The 25,802-nt window shown below is 52.5% G+C and overlaps 1 protein-coding gene across 2 annotated transcripts; it reads left to right on the top strand.

Annotated features, from left to right (window-relative positions):
• Positions 1-101: 101 nt before the first annotated feature.
• LAMB3 (laminin subunit beta 3) lies at positions 102-25,387 on the top strand. 2 transcript variants are annotated; one of them, XM_061362895.1, is made up of 23 exons: positions 102-332; positions 1,067-1,131; positions 1,606-1,760; positions 10,496-10,610; positions 10,790-10,863; positions 11,264-11,446; positions 12,027-12,090; positions 12,346-12,521; positions 12,872-12,992; positions 13,641-13,829; positions 13,912-14,067; positions 14,635-14,831; positions 15,632-15,743; positions 16,329-16,707; positions 17,064-17,224; positions 18,412-18,620; positions 19,964-20,164; positions 20,820-20,964; positions 22,202-22,409; positions 23,381-23,522; positions 23,978-24,154; positions 24,591-24,744; positions 24,970-25,387. In XM_061362895.1, the coding sequence occupies exons 2-23, from the start codon at positions 1,083-1,085 to the stop codon at positions 25,104-25,106; spliced, it is 3,504 nt and encodes a 1,167-aa protein (XP_061218879.1). In that variant the 5' UTR covers positions 102-332; positions 1,067-1,082; the 3' UTR covers positions 25,107-25,387. The 2 variants fall into 2 exon arrangements, with proteins under 2 accessions (XP_061218879.1, XP_061218878.1); XM_061362894.1 differs by having other exon boundaries at positions 12,869-12,992.
• Positions 25,388-25,802: the final 415 nt, after the last annotated feature.

Here is a 25,802-nt window from a genome sequence, read left to right as displayed (position 1 = left end):
GGTGGGTTGGCTACAGATGGGCTTTCACTTGCTGGTTACCTGCTGCCGTCATCCTCATGCTAAGTGATTTGTGCCTGTGGCCGCGCGCCCCGTCTGGAGTTATACAGTAACTGGGTGTGTGTGTCTGAGGATCCCTGAATCACTCCTTTATCATCACTGCACCCACAGGCACCTTCTCTCCCAGGTGAGGCAGCTGCTGATTAAAAGCCAGGAGAGGAGCCAGCGCTCAGAGGGCTGCTGTGGTTGCAGGAAGGGGAGAGAGCCCTCGCAGAGAGCCAGGGACGCTGTGGGGACCGGTGCTGGTGCTGCTGCTCACGCAGGGAGGAGGGCAGGTGAGGTTTCTGGCTCCCGGGCTGTGCTGGAGCTGTTCCTCCTCCGGGCTCTCCTGCAGGAGACACTTTGCAATGGTTTGTATGGGTTTCTTCTTTCCATAGAAGGAGCCTTTGGGCCATGGCGTGCGCTGGCAGGTTTTGGTCTGGAATCGATTCTCTGGAAGTGAATAGATTCTGGAAGCACAGGGCAAAGAGTGGGATCAGAGAACAGAAAGTGTGGTGTGCCTGGGAAGAGGGGGTTATAAGGGGAGGGGGGGTGTATGCTGGTGTGTGCATGCTGCTTAGGGCACCGTTTCTAGCCATACATTGAGACCTGGCATCAGCACCGGCTCCCTGCCCATGCGGATCATGGTACTGGGGTTGTGGCTTTTCGGTGTCCCTGGGGAGCCAGGCAGTCAGCAATTACAGCTCTGCTGAGAGCTGGTACCTGTGGTTCACCTCAGCAATAACATAAAGATCCAAAGATAGTGTTTGGGGAAGAGGAAGATCTCTTATAGACTTTAGGAGAATCTTGTGCACGCTTCCTGAGTCAGATGTAAGCTGGGATTCTTTGTGCATCAAAAAATACAATCTGAGTGTCTGATTTTCCTCTTTGTTGTTCATTTTTCACCCGTGTTACTCTCTTGTGGATCAATTAATATTATTTCCCTGTAAACTGAGAAGGAATGGGAAGGACCTGGACTGAGATTGGCGTTTTCTGCTCATTTTTGCTCATGCTGCACATTCTTCCCTAGGTGTGTCCTTGGTGGAATGGAATCTCGCTGCCAGCTTTGGCCATGGGCATTATTTGTCCTCCTGGGTAAGGCTTACCAGGTAGTGCTTCTAGAAGGACATGGGGAAAGCTGACTAAATAGAAACACTGCTCATGTAAGCTTTGTGTTAGTAGGAGGATTGTGGCAGCAGCTGGGAGACTGGTATTTGCTAATAGTGCTGGCAAGAGGCTGCTTTCTCTCTATAGGGCTGGCTATATAGGGAAACAGGGGACACAGCCAGGACTGTTCAGTGTGATGGGCAGGGAATTGAGCATCCCAGCAACACTGGGGGCATGGCAAAGAAGTGTTCAGAAATAACTGTTAGTACAAAGCACTTTAAAGAGTGCCTTTTTCATATTAAAAATAAAGGTAGTTCAGGGGCAAAATACCTTTGTCCTTTCTGCATTTTGTAGCTTTGTCCCAGGCACGACCTGGTGGTGTGTTGTGGGACCAGCAGATGTGCTGGTTGGTGTCTGTGCTGCCTTGGCTCAACGCTGTGTCCTGTTTTCCTGCTGCTGCAGCAGCCCCACGGGTGCTGGGAGCACAGGAAGCCTGCTCCCGTGGTGCCTGCTACCCCCCTGCTGGAGACCTCCTCCTGGGACGAGCCCACCTCCTGAGAGCATCCTCCACCTGTGGCCTCTCCAAGCCTGAGACGTACTGCACACCCCATGGAGAGGTACGTTCACCTCCTTCCTCCACACTCCTCAACCTCGCATCGCGATGCTAATGGCTTTACCCATCCTGTCCTTCCTACCCTTCTGTAGGGATGCATTTAACCCATTTCAGGTATTTATCCCCCTTCCAACTGTGTTGGGTCATTGCAGCACCTGCCCAGAGAAGCTGTGGCTGCCCCATCCCTGGCAGTGCTCAAGGCCAGTTTGGACAGAGGGGCTTGGAGCAAGCTGCTCCAGTGGCAGGGGTCCCTGCCTGTGGCAGGGGGCTGGGACTGAATGAGCTTTAAGATCCCTTCCAACCCAAACCATTCTATGAACAGAAGTGGTAGGGAAAGGGCAGCAAAGCTCCAGTGTGAAGAACAGGAGTCAAAGTAGAGGCTCTTGCATCCAATATATCCCAAGCCTTCCTATCCTCAGACATTTTAGTTACAAACTAAACTCTTATCTCGCTTGTTGAAAATGAGACCATTTCAGGTCTTTCACGAAGGCTTGGAAAAGCTCCTGAGCTGAGCAACTGTTTTCAGTTATTCTGGCTGTGCGGGGGCAGATCCTGCTCTGGAGGATAACGTTTCAGCCAGCTGCAGATTCCCAGGCTCCAAAGCCTCCACCAAACCACAGTAAGAGTTTAAGGATAAATCTGCCTGAGCAGAGAGCTCAAAAGCTGCAGGGGTGATGTCCCCTATGGGAGCCCTTCCTAAAGCCTTTCTCTGTTGGTCTGGCAACATTAACCCTGTAATTGCCATGGAAGGAGTTTGAAAGGGAGGAGGTTCAATGCGGGACGGGCAAAAAGGGTCTTTGGAGAGATGCTGGAGAGGTAAGGAGATGGCAGACCTCTGGGGAGGCTGTGTTTGCTACAGTGAAATCCAGCTCCAGTGAGTCAGCCGCCTTCTGGTTTTAATTCCTCTTTAAGCTGAAGTCCAAGATGTGGCAGTCAGTGGATTTATTGTGGAGCTGATGGTGTTCTGCTGGGCTGGAGAGGTCTTCACTGCTTTGTGGGCTCAGGGATGGCCGGAGCTGGTGGTGATGTGAAACTGGGGCAGTTCCTTGGCCCCAAAGGGTGTGAGCATCGCATTCTCCTGCATGCTGTGCTGTCTGCAGCTTCTATCCTTTGTCAGGCCCTTTTCCAGGCTGACAGTCGCAGCCTGGCTTTTCCTGCAGTCAGGCTCCCATTTGCTTTCTTTGGAGCCACTTTGCTGCTCCAGGGAGCAGGGCTGTTTGCTTGCCTCCCCAGCAAATCCCTGCTGCTTCTCATGGGTGCTGCAGCCCATGGATAGGAAGAATAGCCAGCAATTATTTCTGCTTTGACTTTTTCTTTTTCCTTCTCAATTTCTGTTTGTACTTGAGGAGAACTGTACATAAATATAGCTCTGAAATCTTCACTTCTGACAGTGACTTTTACTTGAAGAGGGGTTTATACTATGGGAAGCAAATGTCTGCAAAAGCTCGATTAAGCTGGTTGTGCTAATGCCAGCTGGAGTGGACTAGTTATTCCCTTTGTCTGGTCTTGAGAGATCGTTACAAGGGGCCTTCAGTTGTGATCATCTGCATCATTTGTAATCTTTGCAGTGGAGACTGAGCATCTCTTTGATGGCTGTGATACACTTTGAGCAGAAATTATCTGTTTGATGCAGAGGTGGTGAGTGAGGTCCCATGGCGGTACTGTGGGAGAAGCATCATTGCAGCAGTCTCTTCTAGTCTGTTTTCATATTCCTTATACCATGCCTTACAAGTACTAGGGTTAAAAGGGGTATGGAACAATTAACACTGATAGTTTCAGTTGGATTCTCCAGTGGAGCTTTGGCAGTGGGGTCTTTGCTTCCTTACACGTTCTTTCCTTTGCTAAAATGAGAGATGCGTCATTACTGCTAGTAAATTCCTCCAAGATCCTTATTTCTGTTCTGCAGTTGTGAAGGCTAATGGGAGTTTGGTGTAGAGCAGCTCCTTGCTTTGCAGGAGAAATCCCCATGCACTGAGCATTTCCTGATTTTTCCCTTCCCTCTTTCTACTTCCTAATTTAAGCAAAAATTAATCCCCTGAACTCAATTCTCCGAGTCCCATCCCATAAAAAGTAATCACATTTCATGTATTAACCCTTCCATCTTCTTTTTCTGTCCTGATTTCAAGCCTTGCCCTCATTTTGTTGCCAAATAGGCACAAATTTAGAGCGGGTGTTGCAATCTCAGCAGAGGGCATGGGATGAGGGGTTGCTCTCTCCTCGTGCCAGCTGGCAGGTCCACACTGTCTGGCCCCACTACCAGCCCATGGGTCACCTTTTGCAATCCTGGTGGGTCACTTGCTGTGGGCATCGATTTCAGCCTCTGCTCCATTGTCAGCTCTGGCTCCAAGTCCCTCTAACCTTTATACTTTGCACTACTAATTGCTCCATTCCTTGGCTGTAGGCTCAGTCGAGTGAAATCCAGGAGGGACACAGCACTGCCATTTATAGCATGGGGGAATGCAGCAGTGGAAAGAGAAGTGATGGGGGGTGGAAGCCAGGCAGGCCAATGGTCTGGGTTGGAAATCACTTAGTGCTTGGGAAATGGTGGCTTGAGTCAGCATAGAAGGTAAAAGCAAGAGGGAAAACTGAACATAAAATAGAAGAATAAAGTGAGCCTGGATTTGGAGCTGTAAAGGCACTGATGTGTGTGGAAAGAATCTCATTGACTGAGGTGTGATTCAAGGCCCTGTTAACTTGTCTCACTGTTTAAATGTGAAGTCTGGTGCTTAGACAGGAATATGGAGCAGCTCACACTGCCTAGCTCTGGCCAGGGGAAGGCATGGTGTGGCTTCCATGTGGATTAGCAGCTCCCATTCCCCTCACTTGGCCTGGCCCTTCCAAACAACAGCATGAGGGCTGTGCAGCCTTTGCTTCACTGCTGCAGGCAGCAGTACCCTGCTGTGGTGTGTTCACCCCCAGCTAGACTAACGCTTCTCTGGAGAGAGATCATTGCTTTCCTCCAGGATTGTGCAGTTCTTTCAGCTTAAAGGCATATCCAGAAGTGCCTTTTCCCATCGTTTGATTCATTTAGCAGAGTACCACAAACACCCTGCGCATCTCTGAAACCTTTTGCTGAAGAAGGTGGTGGTGAAGCTGGGTGTGCTTGTGCCTCTGCTGCTGCTCTCTTTCCTGCATCCTACATGTGTCAGTGCCTCAGCACTCTCACAGGGAAGAGCTTCTGTCGAAATTCTCACCTCAGTCTTCCCCCTGTCAGGTTCAAGCCATTCCTCTTGTCCTGTCCCTACAGGCCCTTGTCCAAAGCCCCTCTCCAGGTTTCTTGCCAGCTCCTTCAAGTATTGAAGGCTGATATCCCATTTTAATACTTCAGGTACTAAAACGTTGTTTGGATAAGGTCAAGGACCACTATTTTTTTGCCTTCTCTCATCTGCTTTTCATGGGGGCTTGGTGAACAAAAGGTGGGAAGTTACCTTTATCACCCTTGTGCTGTGATGACATGGGGTCATCCAGGCAGGAACTGAGGTGAGAGGTACCAGAGGACCCTGAAGGAGTCAGTGTGCAGGAGAGCAGAGCTTCCTGCTGCTGATGGCTGGTCACAGCTGCCTGGCTGTAGATCTCTCCCTGTGGTGTTTCAGCACCGAGTCATCTTTGTCTGCTTCCAAAAATACAGGCCAATGACTGCAAAAGAGGCTGTGGGCAAGAGCAATGCTTCTGTCTGCCTCGCTGCTGCTGTCTGATGGGTACATCTGCTTGCCCACCTGCATGAGTCAGGAGGGAGCTCTGGACTGGTTCAACACACGCTGCCTGCGGGGTGCTGGGGCAGGCCCTCTTGTTGGAACAGGGGAGAGCACGCTCAGAAGCCTCTGTGCCTCCCAGCCCCTTTGCTTTGCAGTGTCACCAGTCAGACTCTGGGGTGTGAACACAAATGCAGCCACAAAACAGCTGTGGTCAGTGGGACTGCATGAGGTCGAAGCCCCTGCTCAAAGCAGGGCTTTTAGCTTTGGGTATTGCTTCACCATGTCAGGGCTTTGCAGGGAACAATTTATATCCCCAACCTGTTGAAGATAATACAGCAGCTGCTTGGTGCTTACCTTATTCTGGCATTCAGACACACCCTGCTCTTTGCTGCAGGGATCTGTCCCTACCTGCAATGAATGTGTAAAGGTAAAAACCCCTGTTTCCAATTAGTTTCTCCTCCTCCTCCTTTCTCTGTATCCTTTTTTTTGCCACACAACTGCAAATCAACACATATGCTGGGAGACATCACGTCATTCCCTTGCAGACAAGCTGCAGAGGCGACAGGACCCCGGCGATGCGTGCGGGGTGTGGGGATGAGCTGGTGCAATAGGGGGTTTGCAGACTGTCATCCTGGCAGATTCTAAATGAAGTTTTGCTGAGGGGAGATGGAAAGTGAGAACAGACGGGGTGAGGAAAACAAGCACCCACGTGCTTGCTTTTAAGCAAGAGAAACGAACTTCGTTTCCTTAAACCCCATCCCTAGGATGTTTGTTTCCAGCTTGTGTCTTCTCCCACATCTCTGCTGTTACAGGTAAAACCAAGCTGAGGGTCAGAGCCCTCTGTTTGTATGAGTGTAGCCTCAGGGCTCATTTTCCAGTGTCACTTATGACCAGCCAAGCAAGGATGTGACATTAGATGTTAGTGCTGAGGGAGATATCTGTGTTACAAAATTGAAGCACAGTCTGGTTTATCAAATACCAGTTGCTCACTGGGATGTTTAACCATGAGAACATAACCATGGGTAACTTCTGCCTTTTCCTGCTCTGTGTGCTTGGCATGTCCTGCAGCTGCGTTATCACGGAATGAAAATGGGCTGGAATAGAGAATGGCATAGCTTGGCTTTACCAGGTGCCTTTGTTCCCAAGGTAACTTGTTCTTGCTGCCCACCCTATTTATTAATAACCCTCAGTCTCTCTGTGGATGAATAAATTCCTACTGCTTTTCAGACTGTCCCCAGATAAACTTGGAGCAGTAATTACTGTCCCTATAGAATATTAATTGTGCAAGACCAAGCAAAGCTCCCGTATGGGAGGCTGCGTGCCAGGAGCCCGACTGACACAGTGCCTCTCACTGCCATGCAGCTGGGTTAAACCAGGACCCCCGAGGTCCCTGCAGCTATGAAAGGTCTTCATTTCATGACTGGAGAGAAGCAGCTTCCCATTTTTGCTGATGAATAACTTCAGTTTATTTTGGGTTTGTGCTCCTGTGCCAGGAGGTTTTATTTCAAGGGCTCTCAGCTCACATTAAAATGGCAGCTCGAGCTACTTAAAATACTTTGGTCGGAGTCCATCAGCTTAAAATGGTTTGAGGTTTTCTGCCCCGGCATGAGCAGGAGGCATGGGAGGCTGCTCAGCCCCGGCTCACAAGGTCAGAGCAGGGGGAGAGCAGCAGAAACACGCAGCAGAGGGGGCACTTTGCACTGTGTCCCCTCATAGAGAAGTGTTCAGGTACATGATGTAATGTATGGGCAATTTTACAATAGCTGGTTGTTCTTCTGCATGGATTTCTTGGTTTTCCCCTCCACGATTCCCAAGATGTGAATCTGTTTGTTAGAGGGAAATGCTCGCTTTCCCTGTAAAACAGCCACCTCCTGGATCACCTTTCAAAAGGCAGGAGTTAACTTCCCCTAATCTCTGAGCCTCCATAACCCCTATTTTGGGTGACTCTCACAAGTAGCTTGGAGGCATAGAGGGCAGTTAGTGTTTTCCACTCAGTCCTACAACCTGTTTTACCTCCCTATAGGCTGTTTCAGCCCCACATTCCCTACCCACTTGTCACACACCACTTCTCCTTTGCTGATGGTGCTGCAGAGCCAGGGCTGCCCCTGGTCAGTGACCCAGCTTCGACTGTGACCTCTTCATAGTCCTGGTCTATTCCTGGCAAGCCCAGCTCCAAGGGATCTACTGAGCCTTTTGCTATGCTGGTAAAAAAGGAAGGGGAGATGTGGGGAAAGAAAGGTGTGCATGTTGTAAATCTCTGCTCAGCCTGGTGCAGGGCTGGCATTTTTGGTACTTGCCTCTGTGCCAAGGAACTTTGAGACACATAGTCCCACAGTCACCGCCAGTCATAGCAAATCCCCCCTTGTGCAATGGCTTTCACAATTTGCTCCAAGGATGTGAAATGGATTTTGCTTCCAGGGTTAATCTAAGCCTAAATTGGGGAGGGGGAGAGAAGGTTCCAGGGCTACCTGAGGATGGTCCATCACACAAGCTTCATTTTCACTTAACACTGCATTTGAAGTGTGGTTGCAGCTTCAGTGCCAACACCGGGTGGTTGCTACTAGAAGGTATTTGTGTCTCTGGCTGTGTGAATGGTCTAATAAGTATGAGTGAATCACTCCCAATGAATAATTCAGCTGAGATTAACCTTTCCTCTGCAGAAAGTCTCTGTGAAGTTTAATCATGGTTGGGAATTGTTCTTTCTGTGGGTAATTCCTGTAGCTTCCTGACCGTTTGGTGCTAGTAGCCAGTATCCAAAATGACTTCTTCTGCCTGGACCTGATTCTATGACTTCTGATTCTTACTGGCAGAGCCAGGAGGAGTTGGTAGAGCCAGGGAAATGGCATGATTATATATTTTGAATTCTCTGTTTGCTTGCTCTGCAATATTGTTATAAATATTGCAGTTAGCCAACTCCTGTTCTGCAATATTTATAGACAGAGAACATAAAGACTCCAGAAAATATTATGGAAACAGATCAGTATAAAGGGAGGATTTCTCCTCTATATCGGTCCAACTGCAAAAGGTTCCCAGGTCTGGGGCTGAACAGAATCAGGCCTGGCCTTTGTTAGGACCAAAACCAGCTCAGTGAGCTCACGTCTCACTGCTGCCCCATCACCTTTCTGGTCAAGGCCAACCTACTCCTGGTGTGGTTTTGTGTAAGACTGAGCAAAAAGGTAATTCTGGATGAAATTCTCCATGAATTTTTCTTTGTTTTTATATAAAAAAAAGGTAGCTTTGGTGAAGCCAAGTCCATTTTTGTAGAAATGAGACTTGGTTTGTTTAGGTGAGCCTGTCTAAGAAGTAAGGCAACATGTGTAACCCATAATTCATCTTTTAAAGGGGAAACCAGCAATCTTTGTGCCACAGTGGACCTCTGGCCAAGCAGCCTCTCCCAAGTACATTTCCTCCTACCCCAGCATGTCCGTGGGGTCGTGTTTAGGGTTTGGGTTGGAATTAGCTCTTTTGTTCTAAGTATCAGATGGGGAGATTTTAGCATGGAGCAGGGTATAAAGTGCTTTTTGTCACCGGATGTCTCTCCTTGGCCTCTGAAAGCTGATCTCATCACTGGGGTCTCAAATGTGTCCTGTTCCTCTAGTGTCTCCTTATGCCACCACAGCAGCTGAGGCTATCTCATTGCCTTCCCAGTGTCAGATGTACCAGATGCACTTCTCTCCTCCAAACCCACTGGCCTTCCAGGACAACCTTTCGGAGCCATTCCCCTCCTCTGGCAAACGCTGTTCCTGATCATTCCCAGTTTCTCAGGCTCTGGAACGTGTTGATGTGAAGCTCATGTACCACTGCTCCTTGTCTCTTGCTCAGTCTCTTTCCTGTTGCTTTCTAAACATCTCTGAGCCTGCCCATGGGCCGCACGCACCCCGCAGCCCTGTGTTAGTGGCCACACGGAGCGTTGCCTGGTTAGTAGAATGTGGGTATTTGTTTGCTCCTCAGGGACTTGGGCTTCTTCTCCCCGTCCCTCTGTTTGCTCCTTGAATTACTTGCTCAAGTGAAGGGCTGAACTTTGAGCCACTCAACTTCCCACCCACTGACTTATCACCCACTGAGCTGTTTGCTCCCGCTGTGCTCCCAGGGGAGAGCGCAGGAGGCTGAGCATCACCCTGAGAGTGGCCTTTTCAGTTCACCCAACCAGGCCCCTCGGCTGTGTGGAAAAGGCAAACTGATCCTGGAAAGCTGCAAAGAGCTTTCTGTCAAGTGTTGTCATTGTGGAAAACGGGGTTTGCTTAAAAATAAAAGTCGTTTTGATGGTTTGCCAAAAATGGGTTTTAGTTGAAAGCATTCTGTTTTAGTTTTTAGTCCATAAAACCAGGATTTATGTTTTCTAACAGGGCTTGAAAGGGACCACTTGAGTTCTGGGTATCATTAGTCTTACTGATGGTGGTTCTTCAGCTTTAGGGATGCTGTTTGTTCCTCAGGAGCCCAAGCTGCACTTGGGCCCCTCACCCCTGAGGACTGCAGCGGGGTCTCTCCCTCTGGCCACACCAGGATAGAATCATAGAATCAGAGTAGTTTGGGTTGGAAAGGACCTTAAGATCATCAAGTTCCAACCCCCCTGCCATGGGCAGGGACACCTTGCTGTAAACCATATTACCCAAGGCCTCGTCCAACCTGGCCTTGAACACTGCCAGGGATGGAGCATTCACAACCTCCCTGGGCACCCATTCCAGTGCCTCAGCACCCTCACAGGAAAGAATTTCCTCCTTATATCCAGTCTAAACTTCCCCTGTTTCAGTTTGAACCCATTACCCCTTGTCCTATCACTGCAGTCCCTAATGAAGAGTCCATCCCCAGCACCCCTATAGGCCCCCTTCAGATACTGGATGATTGCTTCCATCTGGAATGGGCTGCCGAGGGAAGTTGTGAATGCTCCATCCCTGGCGGTGTTGAAGGCCATGCCTTGGGTGCCATGGTTTAGTGTGAGGTGTCGCTGCCCATTGCAGGGGGGCTGGAACTGGATGATCTTAAGGTCCTTTCCAACCCAAACCATTCTATGATTCTACGATTCCACTCTTCCTTTCTCTTCCAGTGGAGCATGAGGTGTTGCCGGTGCGACTCGCGGCTGCCGCATGCCTACAACGGCCATCGTGTGGAGAACGTCCTGTCCTCGGCCGGGCGCTCGCGCTGGTGGCAGTCCCAGAATGGTGAGTACCACAGGGCAGCACAGCTCCAAGGTGCCAGTGATGGGCATGAGGGGAGGAGGTGCTGGATGCAGTAGATGGAGGGAAAGAAGGAAATCAGTGGTTTGGCTGGGGCAGTGAAGCGGTTTCTGTTCCTCACGTCCACAGTCTGCACCTCTGAAGCTGCCTCTCTGTGCCCGCAGGCATCGAGCGCGTCTTGTTGCAGCTGGACCTGGACCAGACATTCCAGCTCGGCAGCATCCTGCTTCACTTCAGGGTTTGTGCCTCTCTGTGAGACGTGGGGATCTCCGTGCACAGCTCCTGTTGGGCTCCTGAGAGGAAGCACACCAGGGTCCCCATCCCTCCTTTTTCCTGGCCATTCCTCCGGGTGTTTAGGAGCAGCAGAGTGGGGGGGTGGGTCCCCATCTCTTGAATGTCTGCCAAAAGACCTCTTTGGTGCTGGTGTGTACTTTATGGCTGCAGCAGGGCTGGCCAAGGGCAGCAGGGGGAACCCAGAAGTTGTGGGTAACCTGAAGGGGAGGGGATTGCTCCAGCAGCCTGCAGAGACCTGAGCCTGGAGGGAGGAGAAGGAAGAGCAGAGGCATCCCCAGGCCCCATGGTGGGAGCCGGCTGGGGTGTTGCCACGTTACAGATGTGCTTCTCCCCTCTCTCTGCAGTCACCTCTGCCCGCTGCGATGCTGATCGAGCGCTCCACTGACTTTGGCCAGACCTGGGACGTGTACCAGTACCTGGCCTCCGACTGTGCCACTGCCTTCCCCCATGTCCCCCGGGGCTCCCCTGAGAGGTGGCAGGATGCTCGGTGCCAGGTGCTGCAGGGGCACCCTGTGCATGGAGGCAAGGTAGGATCCGTGGGGGCTTGGGCAGGGCCTCCCACCCATGCCTGTTCCCACTGCTGTGACACTGGGTTTGGGGTGGGTGGCCTTGTGCAGTGCTGCTGAAACCTGTGGTGTTACACGTTACATCTAGAGAGGGATGGAGCCGTGGACATCCAGCACTGCTGAGGGGAGTCCTTAGGAGGATTCCTGATCCTCTGGGAGGAGAACCCTCACTGCTTTGGGACAAGTGAGGTGTTATGTGGGTTTTCCTGCAAAATTATAGAATTATAGAATAGTTTGGGTTGGAAGGGAGCTTAAAGCTCCTCCAGCTCCAACCCCTGCCATGGCAGGGACCCCTTCCACTGGAGCAGCTTGCTCCAAGCCCCTGTGTCCAACCTGGCCTTGAGCACTGCCAGGGATGGGGCAGCCACAGCTTCTCTGGGCACCCTCTGCCAGTGTCCAGCAAAATTCTCTGCAACTCTTAAAGCTTTTCCCCGTGTAGGTGATGTTCTGCAGAGGCAGATCCTGAGCATGCACTTCCCAGAGCATGAGAAGAAAGCACCTTGTGTTTCCTGCTTTTTGAATATACTTTTTCCCTTCAAAGGTGAAATTCAGCATCCAAGACCTGGCATCTACCATCACTACCTCTAACAGCCAGACCATTGAGAGTAAGTGAGCAGCCTGTTTCATGTCTGAGAAAGGGAGGGGAGGATGATGCACCTCATGGTTCTTCCTACATGTGATGGAGAGCACAGAGCCAGGGTAACCCCCTTGGGGAGCAGGTCCTCTGCAAGCAGGGCCTCGAGTGGTGCCTCCAAGGTCTTTGCTGATGCCTCCATCTCTTGCTCTGCATCCTCTGTACGAATTGCTGCTGGTGCCTGGGTGCCTGCTGCCCCCTCACACCTCTCCTTGGTCTCCAACAGAGCTGGGGCAGTTCACAAACCTGCGCATCAACCTCACCGGGCTTCCCCACATCCCACGCCAGGGCTACCACTCGCCCAGCACCTTCTATGCCTTGACTGAGGTGCAGGTGCTGGGGAGCTGCTTCTGCCATGGACACGCCGACCGCTGTGCCCCTCCAGGAGACCCACACACCACGGTGAGCACTGGGCTCAGGGGCTGTGGGGGTCATCCTAGGGGGACGTGCAGAAGGCTCCTTCATGCCCAGGAGGATTTGCCAGTGCAGGCTGTTAGCTGTTGGAGGGTTTTCTTGTCCCTAATTTATGCTCATTTACTTTGCCTTGAGTGTGGTTGTCCTTGGATAGGTGGTAGGGGTGGTGGGACATGCCCAACTGGTCCCTGGTGCTGCAGCAGCCCTGGCTGGGGGCTGGAGCTTCATTGCTGTGCAGGGAGTAGAGGCCAGGCACGTGCTGGAAAGGCATTGAGAGGATGAAGCTCTAAACCCAGCAGCCAGCAGGCAGGAGGGGTAATGTGTTGTCTTTGCAGCAGGTCCATGGGCACTGTGTGTGTCAGCACAACACTGATGGTCCCAACTGTGATCGCTGCGCTGCGCTCTACAATGACCGGCCCTGGGCACCCGCTGAGGACAACGACCCCCATGAGTGCCAAAGTATGGTCAAAACCTTTTGTCTCTCCTGTCCTCCCTTATAACAGCTTTTCAATCCTTAGAGCAGCTCCAGTGCCTAAAGGGGCTGCAGGAAACCTGGAGAGGGGCTTGGGACAAGGGATGTAGGGACAGGGCAAGGGGAATGGCTTGAACCTGCCCGAGGGGAGACTGAGCTGAGCTCTTAGGCAGAAGCTCTTCCCTGTGAGGGTGCTGAGGCGCTGGCACAGGGTGCCCAGAGAAGCTGTGGCTGCCCCATCCCTGGCAGTGTTCAAGGCCAGGTTGGACACAGGGGCTTGGAGCAAGCTGCTCCAGTGGAAGGGGTCCCTGCCCGTGGCAGGGGTTGGGATTGGATGTGATTTGAGGTCCCTTCCAACCCAAACCATTCTATGATTCTTCCTGAGGCCTTTCCTAAACCCTCCACAGCCCTGAGTGACAGGACTGAGCCCTGAGACCTTTACTGGGACACTTTGTGGGGTGGCTGTTAACACCTGGCTTGTTTGCACACTGGCTTTGCCCACGGCCGCACTGTCAGATGGGTACCAGTGTCACCCTGGTCTGTCAGCGGGTGTCACCGAGTCACGCAGGGCCTTGGGCACCCTCTAGTGCCGGAGGGTTGCAGCACTGCAGGGACCGTTTTGATGGGGTTTGTAGGGTGCAGCTGCAATGGGCACTCGACTTCGTGCCACTTCGACCCCGAGCTGTACCGCGCCAGCGGGAGGGCGAGCGGCGGCGTCTGCGACCGCTGCCAGCACAACACTGAGGGCAACAACTGTGAGCGCTGCGCACCCCACTACTTCCGCAACCAGCGGCAGGAGCTCGCCCACCCCGAAGCCTGTCTGCGTGAGTGCCTGCAGCCCCCCCGAGCACCGTCCCTGGGCCCCTGCTCCTCCCCTCAGCACTGCTCTTTCCTCCCTGTCTGCAGCCTGCGAGTGCGACCCGGAGGGCACCGTGCCGGGCTCCGTCTGCGACGCGCTGACAGGGCGCTGTGTCTGCAAGGAGAACGTGCAGGGCGACCGCTGCCACCTCTGCAAGCCAGGGTTCTCCCAGCTGGCCAGCGCCAACCCCATGGGGTGCCGCAGTGCGTACAGCCCCTGAGACACCCCCTGCACCCCGCCTCTGTGCTCAGCATCCACAGTGGCTCTGAAGGGGACCTGGTTCCTGGCTTTGATTTGGGGGTTCCAAGCTAAAGGCCTGATTTGCAGAAGCTTATAAATGCACCCCAGGTTGTGGCCTGTCTCGGGTATAAGCTTGTAAAAAAGCCCAGGGGAAGTGGAGTTTGGGACATGTGTAGGGCTGTATCCCCTTCCCAGGAAGCCACAGGGGATGCAGGAGGTGATTCCTTGCAGGCGAGCAGGGCTGTGCATGGGAGAGGGCAGCTGTGGATGGGTTCAGCATCATGCATGTGGCTGGGCTGGAGGGATGCTGAGGCCCCTTGAGCTCCTGAGTCCTGCTGCATGGCTGGAGGAGGCGGTGTGTTGTTAGGGCAGGGGTGTGGGTCCCTTGTGCCGAGCACAAGTATGAAGGGGAGAGCCAAGAGAGCTCATCTTTGGGTGGCTGCATGGTCATCCTGTGGTCCTGGCTCTGTGGGAAGCTAGGCTGGTGCTCGGCACCCATTTTTAACATGACAAACCCCTCCCTGTTTCAGGATGCACCTGCAATGGGCTGGGAACACGGCAGGACATGCCCTGCGATGATGAGACGGGGAGATGCTTCTGCCTGCCCAACGTGGTGGGGAACGACTGTGACCAGTGTGCGGGCGAGCACTGGGACATGGGCAGTGGCCACGGCTGCCAGCCCTGTGGCTGCCACCCGCATGGCTCCCACAGCCCCCACTGCAACCAGGTACCACCAGCCTGCCCCAGGCATCCTCAGGGCACATTCAGCACATTGCAGCAGTGTTTCTTTTTCATTTCCCTGCTTTCTTTCACACACACACCTGCAAGCTTGCTCTTTTTCCTTGCTGGGGATCACTCAGAATCAGAAGCATCTCTTGAGTGGCTCCATTGTCCCATCCCATCTGTGGGAGCCTCCACAAAAAGGGCTGTGCATTCCCTAGGGTGTTCTGCTCTTATTTTCCTATTCCCATGTCCTAGAAAACACTGTGACAGACTACTCAGGAAAACAGAAGAAGGTGGTAATTACTGAGGCAAGATTAAGCCGTTTGAAAAGGCCTGGTATTTAGTAAGGAAGTCCTAATAAGAGATCTTCATACAGGCGAGGCAAGCTAATTATCCTCATTTGTCAATGGAAAGCGTGTGTGTCACTTCAGGCCTAAGAGACAACTGGGAAAGTTAAATGTAACAAATAAAAAACTATGACAAATTCAAAGAGCCAAAGATAGGTCCCAAACGGGCTCAGCGCAGGGAGGAGACCTGAGATCACAAAGCAGCTGCTTGTGGGCGATGCCTTTGTCTTTGAAATGAAGCTGAAAACTCTGTTGTGGAATGCATGGGCTCTTTGGAGACTGCATCCCCATGGTTGAGCCTGCAGCCTGACAGAGCAGCACAGACGTGTCCTGGGCTGCAGGATGAGCAGGGAAGGTTGCCCATGTGCTGGTTGTAGTGCTCAAGAGCAGCTGAGGAAGGGCTTTCGTAGGAAAGAGCCCAGAGCTGGGTCTCCCTGATGGGTTTCTCTTCCCTCAGTTCACAGGACAGTGTCCGTGCAGGGAAGGCTTCACAGGACGGACATGCTCTGCTGTGCAGGAGCAGGTGTGCCCTGACAGGCACTATGGAGACATCCGGATGGGGTGCACAGGTAGGGAGCATCCCTTTCATTGGGGCTTGGTGTTTCTTAGCACTGTGAAATCACAGGTTACCTGGGGAGGAGCACTTGGCCCATGTCCTGACAGCAACATTTCCTATGCTGTCTTGTAAGAGAGATTTTCTCTCTGCAACAGCCTCCCAGTTCATCCCCAACTGCAGGTATGTCCCAGTCTCCTCCCAGCAGCCCTGCGTGAGCCCCGTGCAGTCTGGCCCTGCAGAGTCAGGGATTGGGCAAGTGGCTGGGCCTGGAGGCTCCTTCCATTCCTCTGCCCACAGAAGCTGTAGCTGCCCCATCCCTGGCAGTGCTCAAGGCCAGGTTGGACACAGGAGCTTGGAGCACCCTGCTCTAGTGGAGAGTGTCCCTGCTTATGGGAGGAGCTGGAGCTGGAGGAGCTTTAAGGTCCCTTCCCACCTAAACCATTCCATGATTTTGTGATTTCCTGGATTGTGCAGGGGTTTTATTTCAGGTTGTGTTGGCATTCCATTAACAGGGTCCAATTATATACATATATAAATCTATATTTTCCCCGTTTCTGTGGCCTTCACCTCTATTTCTCTCCCCCTTTCCATCACCCAGAGTGCAACTGCGACTTCCAGGGCACGGAGGACGTGGGCTGTGACAAGACCACAGGCCAGTGCCGGTGCCGCCCGGGTGTCACGGGGTCCCGCTGCGACCAGTGCCAGCGCGGCCACTGCAGCACCTACCCTGGGTGCCAGCTGTGCCACCCTTGCTTCCACACCTACGATGGGGACATCCAGAGCCTGCGCCTGCGCCTGCACCAGGCCGGCCTCAGCAACAGCTCCTTGCGGCTGCCACCTGGGAATGGGGGGTCCCGCCTGGGCCCCCGCCTCTCGCAGGCAGAGAACAACGTGCAGCAGGCTCAGGGCATCCTCAGCAGCTCTGCTGTGACAGAGCAGGGCCTGGCCCAGGTGGGCAGCACGCTCACTGCCATCAGGTGAGGGCCGGGTGCTGCTATGGGGTGCATCCCTTAGATGGGGGATGTTGCAAAGGCAGGAGGCTGGAGGAGCAGCTCATGGTTGGCATCATAGAATCCTAGAATGGTTTGGGTTGGAAGGGAGCTTAAAGTTCATCCAGTTGCAAACGGATGCCTGGGTGTGAGAGAGCTGCAGCCCAGCCCTGCTCCTAGCTGCCTCCACAAACCTGGGTGGGGTATGGTGTGTTTGTGGCCATCAGCTCTCCAGGCTCACAAGTGCCTCCTCACTGGGTGCTGTCAGTGTCAGAGCCCTGCTTTCTGTCTGCAGGTGCTTTGCTTTCTCCTTGAATTCATATTTTCTGCTTTTTCTCTCCCAGAGAGCAGGTCCAAGGCATAAATCCTGACCTTCGTTTTCTGGATGACACTGTCTCTCTATCGAGGGACCTTGAAGCGCTGAACAGGAGCTTGCTTATCGCCAACACCCAGTATCAGAGCAAGAAGACCCAGTTTGAAACCAGCCGCAGCAGGGATTTGTCAGGTACAGTGCTGCAGCTGTAATCTCTCTTCATTTGCAGCTGTTAATTTACCTCAGTGTGCCTGTGCCTGGTTGTTTCCCACTGGTTGGGTGGATGAGATGGAGTTTCTAACCTGCTCTCAGCTTAGGAACAGCAAATAGATTTCCCCTCCTCAGCAAGAGGGATGCTTTATACCAGCCTCTGGTCCATGACTGGATTTACACTCTTGGGTTATTTGCTCCTGTGCTTTGGGGCTGGGCAGCTCGCCCCACGGGCACCACATTCCTGTCCCCAGCACAAACCCCACTGCAGGGAGCAATGGGAAGGGGAGAGACCTGCTCTGAGCGTGTCACCGAAGCTGGGAGGAAGCTGAGATAATGAAGGTTGTGCACAGATGGAAGGGATGGAAAGGTGGGGAAGAGAGCCAGGCGGCTGTCAGGCACTGAGAAGAGCTAATTAAGCCCTGTGATGATGCTGGTGGTAGGCTGCCATTATATCCCTAATTCTCTCCAAGTGTCTCGTTGCTGCCTCCCCCTCTCTTCTGTAGCACAGGGCTCAGCTGGCTGGGGATGTAAAAGCTGCAGCGTGTGGCTGCTGCCTGGGCAGGTTGGCTCTGCAGCTCACCATCTGAGCAGGACTTAGAGGTGCATGTCCTGACCACTCTCCTTCCAGGCTGTGCTGCAAGGGAATGGTGGGACCTGCTTGGGAACAAGGAAGAGGGCTCCAAAGGCCCTGCCCTGCTCTGCCAAAGCCATTCTGGGCTTCACAGAGCAAAGTCATGTGCGCATCATAGAATCAATAGACTAGTTTGGGTTGGAAGGGACCTTAAAGCTCATCCAGTTCCAACCCCTGTCACAGGCAGGGACACCTTCCACTAGAGCAGCTTGCTCCAAGCCCTGTCCAACCTGGCTCTGAACACTGCCAGAAGGGTTCAAATTGCTCTAGTTTTCTTTCAGTCTTTTAACCCCAACCGAGCGCTCAGGCCTTCAGGAGAGCTCTGTCACTCACTGAAGGAATGGCTTGAAAGGCATTTGGTAGTAAGAGGAGCGTTTTTTGTTATGCCATAGTGACTAATCCCTGTGGCTGTGCCCTGCTCCTCTCCGTGCACACATCCACTCGCAGGGTATAGTCGATGCCTTCATTTGTGTAGCTGTGCTGCATTTATGAGTCACGGAGGTATTTGTGTCACTTACGGGTTTCATTCCTGCAGGAGCCTTCAAGACGATCAGCTCTGCTTACCACACATCCACCAATGCCAGCAGCCTCGTCGCTGGTGCCTCTGGGCTGCTGGCTGAGTCCCGGGAGAGCCGCCGGCGTGCCGCGGGGCTGGAGGGGGGCCTGTCAGAGAGCACCGCCAAGCTGCTGAGCCTGAAGGGCGAGATAGCCTCAGCTCCCAACCTGACCCCTGTCATAAACAAGGTGAACACACAGAGGGGTTTGCTGGCTTCCCTGCTGCATGTATCTTGTTTTCAAGGGGGCCCTGTAGTGCTCAGGAGGCAGAATGCTCATCCTGCAGTCGTGCATCTTGCCCCAGGCAGTCCAGCACGGCAGGACAAAGTCTCTATCCAGAGACTCGTAAATGGCATCCAAACAACTTGCTGTTTTGGGACATCAATGGAGAATTTAGGGGAGGTTTAAAGGAAATTGAGCTGAGCTCTCAGGCAGAAGCTCTTCCCTGTGAGGGTGCTGAGGCGCTGGCACAGGGTGCCCAGAGAAGCTGTGGCTGCCCCATCCCTGGCAGTGTTCAGGTTGGATGGGGCTCGGAGCACCTTGCTCTAGTGGAAGGTGTCCCTGCCAGTGGCAGGGGTTGGAACTGGATGAGCTTTAAGGTCCCTTCCAACCCCAACCTGTCTGGGAATCTATGAGCTGTCTGAGTATCCCTTGCTTGGGGATCACTGATACCAAAGCGTTGCCCACCACCCCCTCCCAGGCACGCACTTCTTCCTCCAAGGACTCTCTCACGTGTCAGTTCTTGTATCTCAAAGTCCCACTTAATTTCTGGATGAGATTTCTTTTATTTCTTCTTTGCTGCTTTGTTATTGCCATGGAGATCCATTTCGGTGTCTCCTAATGCACGGTTGCTGTGGAGACCACCAACCTCCCCTCTCTGCTTTTCAGGGCACCAACATGTTCCCAAGCGACCAGCCTGTACTAGTGCTTGCACTGGCTCTGGGTTTGCATGTAACCCTGCTGCCGTGCACCCTTTGGTGGGTGGTGGCTTTAGAAGATGCTGTGCAATTAAAACCACTGATACCCAGGCAAGAGGACAGGGTTGTCTCATCCCATTGTCTCTCCCAAAGCAAACTGCACAGGCTGGATGGGGCTTTCCTGAATGAGGGGAAGAGTTGCTCTCCTGCAGGAAATGTTTGTTCCATGTTGATGTGCTGTTACTCTCCATGAGCCACTGGGGTTCAGCTCCTGCTTTGCTCATGTTTGTGCTCCTGCTTGAGGTGGTGAGGAGATGCTGACCTTGGTGGACATTCAGCACTGCTGTACATGTGCGTAGCTGTGGCTGCCCTTCTCTGACACAGTCATAGGCTCCATTCATTTGGGCTGTGCCTATCTGGGATAGCCATCACCCCACTGGGAAGGGCTGGCTCCATCCTTGTTCCCATGCAGATCTCCTGCAGCACAAGCACAGCAAGCTCCCCAGCTCCCATGGGGACGGGATGCTGTGATGTGCTGGTTTGCCTCCCTGTGGGTACCAAGGTCTCCCCAGCCAGGTGAGTTCCTCACTGCCCCGTCGCTCTCTTCCTCTGCAGATCTGTGGTGGCTTCCGAGTGGAGCCCTGCACTCCTGCCCGCTGTGAGGGGCTGCTGTGCCCGCGGGACAACAGCAGTGCCTGCGGGGCCGGCCCCTGCCATGGCATCTTCCCCCTGTCCAGGGGGGCCCTGGCCACCGCTGGGGAAGCTGCCAGGGAATTCCGGAGCGTGAGCGCCCAGCTCCGGGAGACGGCACAGTTGGTGAGTGCGAGCCCATGGCCAAGCCCCACCGTCCACAGTCCATCCCTGGGTGTCAGAGCAGGGGCTGGGGGCTGTGATCATTCCCCCATCGCAGGCTGTTTGAGGCTTGGTTGGTTGGGCAGCTTCAGAAATTCAGGGATTTCTGAGTGGGAGACTCCCTGCTGTGTGCGTGGGTCCTGCCTCCTCCCAGCACAGCAGCCATGGAGTTAAAGGCATGTGAGCAGCTCTGGAAATGTCACCAGGAAGCCTGTTCTCCTGCTTTGGGATTCATATGGCAGAAGGGCTGAGGATATGGAAACCTCTCTGTTTCCTCAGGTGTATCTGCACTAACGTTTGATGCAGGATACTAAAGTACATGTGTTAGTGCTGTTGCAGATTCTTTCGATGGCCTCTTGGGTTCTTGCAAAGATAAAGTGAGTTTTCAGAGTAATTCAAAATCCATTTCAAATGTGTTTTAGTGTCCCTTTTTGAGAGCTTCCTTTGGAAATCCAACCCTCAGTCTTCAACATTTACAATCCTTTAAAGCAGTGGCATATTAAGAGTGAGCAATAGCATAATTCCAAAGTGCCTTGTCCTGCTCACTCGGAGTTGAAGTAAGGCTGCTGGGATTCCAGATCAAGAAGCAATGGCTCCATCAGGATATTGTTGTTTGCAGATTAAAACCACAGAGACATCTGCAAAGCAGATTCAAAGCAACACTCGGAGGCTTGTGGACCAGATGAGTGTAACACGGACCCAGGTAGAAGGAGACGTGCGGCGCATCCAGCAGTTCATCCAGCAAGTTCGAAGCTTCTTGTCAGGTAGCACTCTGCAAGCTGTGAAGGATGTGCATGCAGGTCTGTGCAGGGAAAACTCTACTTATAGCTCACCCCAGTTAAGCTCTCTGATATCCACTTCATCTGCACGTGGGTATTTACACAGCAAAGGCAATGCGCATCCCCTGAGGCAGCAAGGGAGGGCAGGAAAACAGAGGAGGAGTTTCAGTGGTACCCCCATCTGTGTTGGTCAGTGGTTGCAGTGTGGCCAGCTGACTTGCACAGGTTTAACTGAGCTGTCCAGGTGGACCCAAGTGAATCCCGGCTGTTTCAGCTGTGTCAGAATCCCTGGGGTGTCACCAGGACAAACATCCTTGCAGAGACATCTGGAGGCCGTCCATGAGGGATGTGGGGCAGGAGGAAGCACACGGCCTTGGCTTGCTGTGCATGGAGCTTCAGGGAGGGGTCTCCAACATCCCCAAGGAACTGCTCTTGAATGCAACTGAATCAGCACAAGTGGAAGGCTGTGGAGGAAGCAGTGTTTTGTCTGCAGCATGGACACCAGCCTGCTTGATGTCCTGCTCTTGGCTGCAGTGCCTTGTGCCATCCCCGGGGGCTTGAAGACAAACCCATCCCCGTGGCTGGTTGTCCCTGTGGATGTGCAGTTGGCATTGACCTGGTGCAGACCATTGACCCAGTGTTTTCTGGCCACGCTCACTGACCAGAGATAAACAGAAGCTTTTCTCTGGAGCAGACTATTAATCAGTCCTGTAATCCAAGGGGATGACTTATTGTTCACAGACAGATTGTAATAACATAATGAGCCTCATGAGCATTACCCAAATAAGAAAATCAGGTCATTGGTGCTGCCTGGTGTTAATGATGAGAGAAGATGTGTCTGAGCTAATCGCTGGGCTAATGTCCCTTGGGCTCTGCCTGCTTCTGATTCCTCAGATTTATTAACTGTTATTTGGGAGATCAAAAAAGGTTTGTCTTGAAACACAACCTCATCTGCTCAGTGAGGTCCGTGCTGGGCTTAGCCTGGTGTTCTTATTGCCAAATTAAAGGTGTGATTTCATTCCTTTCCCGAAAGCTTTGCTGATGTGAATGGGAGGTGCACGGAACTCAAGGAGATTCATTCAGGGGGATCCTGGGAGCTATCTGAAATAAAGACAGTGTGTGCATGAGAGCATGCGTGACTGGATGCATGTCTGATCCTCCCTTGCATCTGCACTCCCACCTTTGCGCTCTCCCATTGCTGACGCTATCTGTTGCTCTGCAGACAGGGACACGGACCCTGCCACTGTCCAGGCAATCAGTGAGTCTGTGCTTTCCCTGCGTCTCCCCACGGATGCTGCTGCAGTCCTGAGGAAGATGACTGAGATCCAAAAGCTGGCCACTAAGCTGCAGTGCCCAGAGAGCATCCTCGCCCAGACGGCTGAGGACATCGCAAAGGCCAAGCAGCTTCAGCAGGAGGCAGAACAGGCCAGGTCGGTTGGGGTTCAAGGGCTTTTTGGGAGCCGAGGTCACTCAGCTGGAGTGAACGTGGTGGTTCTGAGTTGGGTTGAAACAGCGCAGCTGGAGCGGTGCTGACTTGCACCAAGTGAAGTTCTAAGCCAGGATCTTCCATGTCCATACAGTACCTAAAGGAATGAATCTGCAATCTCTACAAACACCCAATACAAACAAAACTTCTGCCTCCCAAGAACAGATCCTGTTATAGATACAGAACGAGAAGATCTTTACCAAAAATAGTGGAGGCTTTTCTCTATCTCTTGAGTCCCTGTGATGGGAGATGACAGGGTTGCCCTGGTATTACTTGATATTGGTGACCTACATCCTAATTGCACAAGAGAGCATGAGGAGATTAAATGGGCTATTTGTTTTCTGGGTGAAAGTTGGGAGGATTATCCTGTGCTCCCTTAAAAAGTAATTACAGCGTGTCCTTGTGAATTTGGAGCATCTACTTTGTCACATGTTGACTTGCAGCAGTATCCCAGCGAGAAGGCTAGTGAGATAAGTATGTAAACACCTTGATAGTGTCTGACACCTGCTTAACCTGCAGGAAGTGATGAGACAAGCTCCATCACCTGGCCTGAATAGTCCCACTGCAAGCAGGAAAGTATTCATTGAAACTGGTTCAGTGGTTATTGCTTTCCCTTGGATACCTTTTCCTGCACCACTTACAAAATAAAGCTTTCTAACTCATTTGAAGGAAGGTGTTTCTCTCCCCTTCTCAATTTATTTCCTTTTGGGGGTATGAAATGGAACTAACACTTCTCTCCAGAGTGCGGTGTCCCCAGATGTGTGGGTTTGTGGCTTTAGGGGAAGGGAGGTTGCAGTCTTCTCAGTGACAATCCTGTCTTGCTTCTCAAGCTTCCTCATTTTGCCTCTGCAACCTTGACTTCCAGCCCATGCAATCATCTGCACTCACTCCTGGCTTTTCCCCACATTTCCCCAGGAACCGGGCGAATGCTGTGGAGGGCAATGTGGAAGAGGTGGTTGGGAACCTGCAGCAAGCAAACACGGTGCTTCTGGAGGCCCAGGGTGCTATCAAGGGCTCTGGCTCTTCCCTTCGGTTCATCCAGGAGCGTGTTAATGAGGTAAGTGATGCACGGTGACTTCAGTAAGGATACTGTGCCCTGCTCACCTCCATTCTTCCCTGCTTGGTAGAGTCCTGCAGCAGCACAGCTGGGAAGTGGGGTCTGGTGAAGGTTTTGCTGTAAAAGTCTCTTCTTTCTGACGTGTTTCACTTGTGTGCTTCTCCAAATTCCAGTCACGGTCCCTGCTGAGATGAGCCCTGTGCTCTGCTGCACAGGGAGCACTCCCCGCTCCCTGCCAAAACCCCACTTAGAATCATAGGATCCCAGACTGGTTTGGGTTGGAAGGGACCTTAAAGCTCACCCAGTTCCAACCCCGGGCCATGGGCAGGGTCACCCACGTTGCTCAACTTCTGCGATACATCCCCTGGGAAGTGTAGCTGCACAGAGGGGAAACAGCCATCAGGAGGGGGTTTTGGATGTGATTTCCTTCCTGATGTGGAGCTCTCTGCTTCTAGATCAAGGCCGTTCTGGGTCCAGCCGAGAAGCACGTGAAGGCGGTGGCGGGGCAGCTGGATGGGCTGATGCAGAGGCTGCTGCAGCTGCAGAGCGGCGCGGACCAGAACCGCCTGCGGGCCGCGGATGCACGGCACACGGCCACGGAGGCGGGCGAGCAGGCCAGGACTGCGCAGCAGGTACCGGGCTCACACAGGGAGGGCATGGATGTGCTGCTATCCCCCCCGCTGTCAGCAGACAGCAGAGCCAGCTGTGTCCTGCCACGTTGTTAGATTAGGCGAGGAGGCTTCCATGTTCAAGCTGTGGCTTGCACGTTGTTGTGTCGCTTGTAATGAGTCTGATGCAGTATCCCACTGCTGCACCTTTCCAGGAGCTCTCTCAATCCTAATGCCCTTTGCTGGAAACTTATTCCTGCTGTATCTCCTGCCTGAGGCAGGGTAGCCCAGTCAGCGTCTTTGAGAGGGCATCACAGACTTATGCATTTGCATAAGGTAATGACAAAGCTGTAGCACAGCATCCATTTAATATTTAAAATGGATTCAGCATTAGAAAAGCCCCTTCCCCCAAGGCTATTTGCTTGATCCTACCTGGCACTGCTTATTTCCTTTTCCACAGGCCTTTGAACAAGTGAAACAAATGTACGCTGAGCTGAAGGGAAGGATGGAGCAGAGCCCAGCTCTGGGAGAGCAGGGCAGCAGGGTGCAAAGCATAGACCTGGAGGCACAGGCTCTGTTTGAGGAGACGATGGCCATGATGCTCAGGATGGAAAGTAAGACTCTGCGAGCTCTGTATGCCAATCTTATGCACTGGGGAAGGGCTTTTGACTAATGAATGTTTGGAGCAGTCATGTTGGTCTGGGGAGCAAGGTTCATTTTTCTCACCCTACCAGAGCTATGCAGGAGGGAGGTGGAGGCTCAGCCCAACCTGATGTGAAGGGCAATGGCCGTGATGCCTTCCTCCTGCCCATCACCACCTTCCTGCCCTCTCTCTTCAGCTTTAGAGATGGAAATTCAGGAAAGCAACAAGGCCTTGATGTCCAAGTCAGCCAGGCTGTCAGGCCTGGAGGAGCGGGTTGGAAGGATCCGGGATGCCATCAACAAGCGAGTTGCCTACTATGAGAGCTGCTCGTGAGCGAGCTGCCTCCCTCCTCAGCACACACTGACTGGTGGATTCATTCCCATTTTCCAGCTGCAGTTCTCACGTTCTCCCAGCATCTCTAGTGTTAGCAAACCGAGTTTCTGGACCTCTGGAAAATAGGTGCACTGAGCCAAAGGAGCAACCCCATGGAGAGGGTTAACCTTGGCTGCACTGGAGCTGCCTGGTGGTTGGAGGAGAAGGGGGAAAGACATGGATCTTCTGTGGCAAATAAAACATCCCCAAAGTTGTTATTTCCAGAGGGGTTTATAAACCAAGGAGTTCTTGTTTCTTTCTCTTGGTTCAGCCAATTCAAACTCTTTCAGCTGAATTCAGTTGCTCCAATGGAAACCCTCATGTGGGGTCTTTGGAAACTTTTCACCTCTGCTGCAGTTAATCATAAAACTTGTGACGGTTTCAGTACTTCCCTTTTAGATCTTTCTTCAAATAATCACATCACAGAAATGGAGCACTTTATCTCCAGCATAATTACAACATACCCCTATGTATACAAATAAGAGAAAAGCAATCTCCTCCTCAAAGGTGAAGGCAAATGTCTTGTTTGACTTTCTGCTACAATCTGCTCAGCTGCCACATAATGCTGTGCAGAAAAATACCAGAGGGAGCAGGTCTGCAGATGCACAGGGAATGCTTTAGAAGGGACTTCAACAGACCGTTGCCACATCGAATTTC

This window comes from Neopsephotus bourkii, unplaced genomic scaffold (assembly GCF_033783945.1).
Source record: "Neopsephotus bourkii isolate Nb327-2 ecotype Australia unplaced genomic scaffold, CSIRO-AGI_Nbou_v1 NB_1139, whole genome shotgun sequence".
Lineage (NCBI taxonomy): Eukaryota > Metazoa > Chordata > Aves > Psittaciformes > Psittacidae > Neopsephotus > Neopsephotus bourkii.
Note: the sequence above shows the minus strand (reverse complement) of the source record. Positions and strands in the feature narration are given on the sequence as shown.

Bases quoted from the DNA above. Each gene is read 5' to 3' on its own strand.
- LAMB3 (XM_061362894.1), top strand. From the start codon at position 1,083: ATGGAATCTCGCTGCCAGCTTTGGCCATGGGCATTATTTGTCCTCCTG. The intron at 12,091-12,345 runs GTAAGTGAGCAG...GGTCTCCAACAG, and splicing joins TAACAGCCAGACCATTGAGA to AGCTGGGGCAGTTCACAAAC. The intron at 12,993-13,640 runs GTATGGTCAAAA...TGGGGTTTGTAG, and splicing joins CGACCCCCATGAGTGCCAAA to GGTGCAGCTGCAATGGGCAC.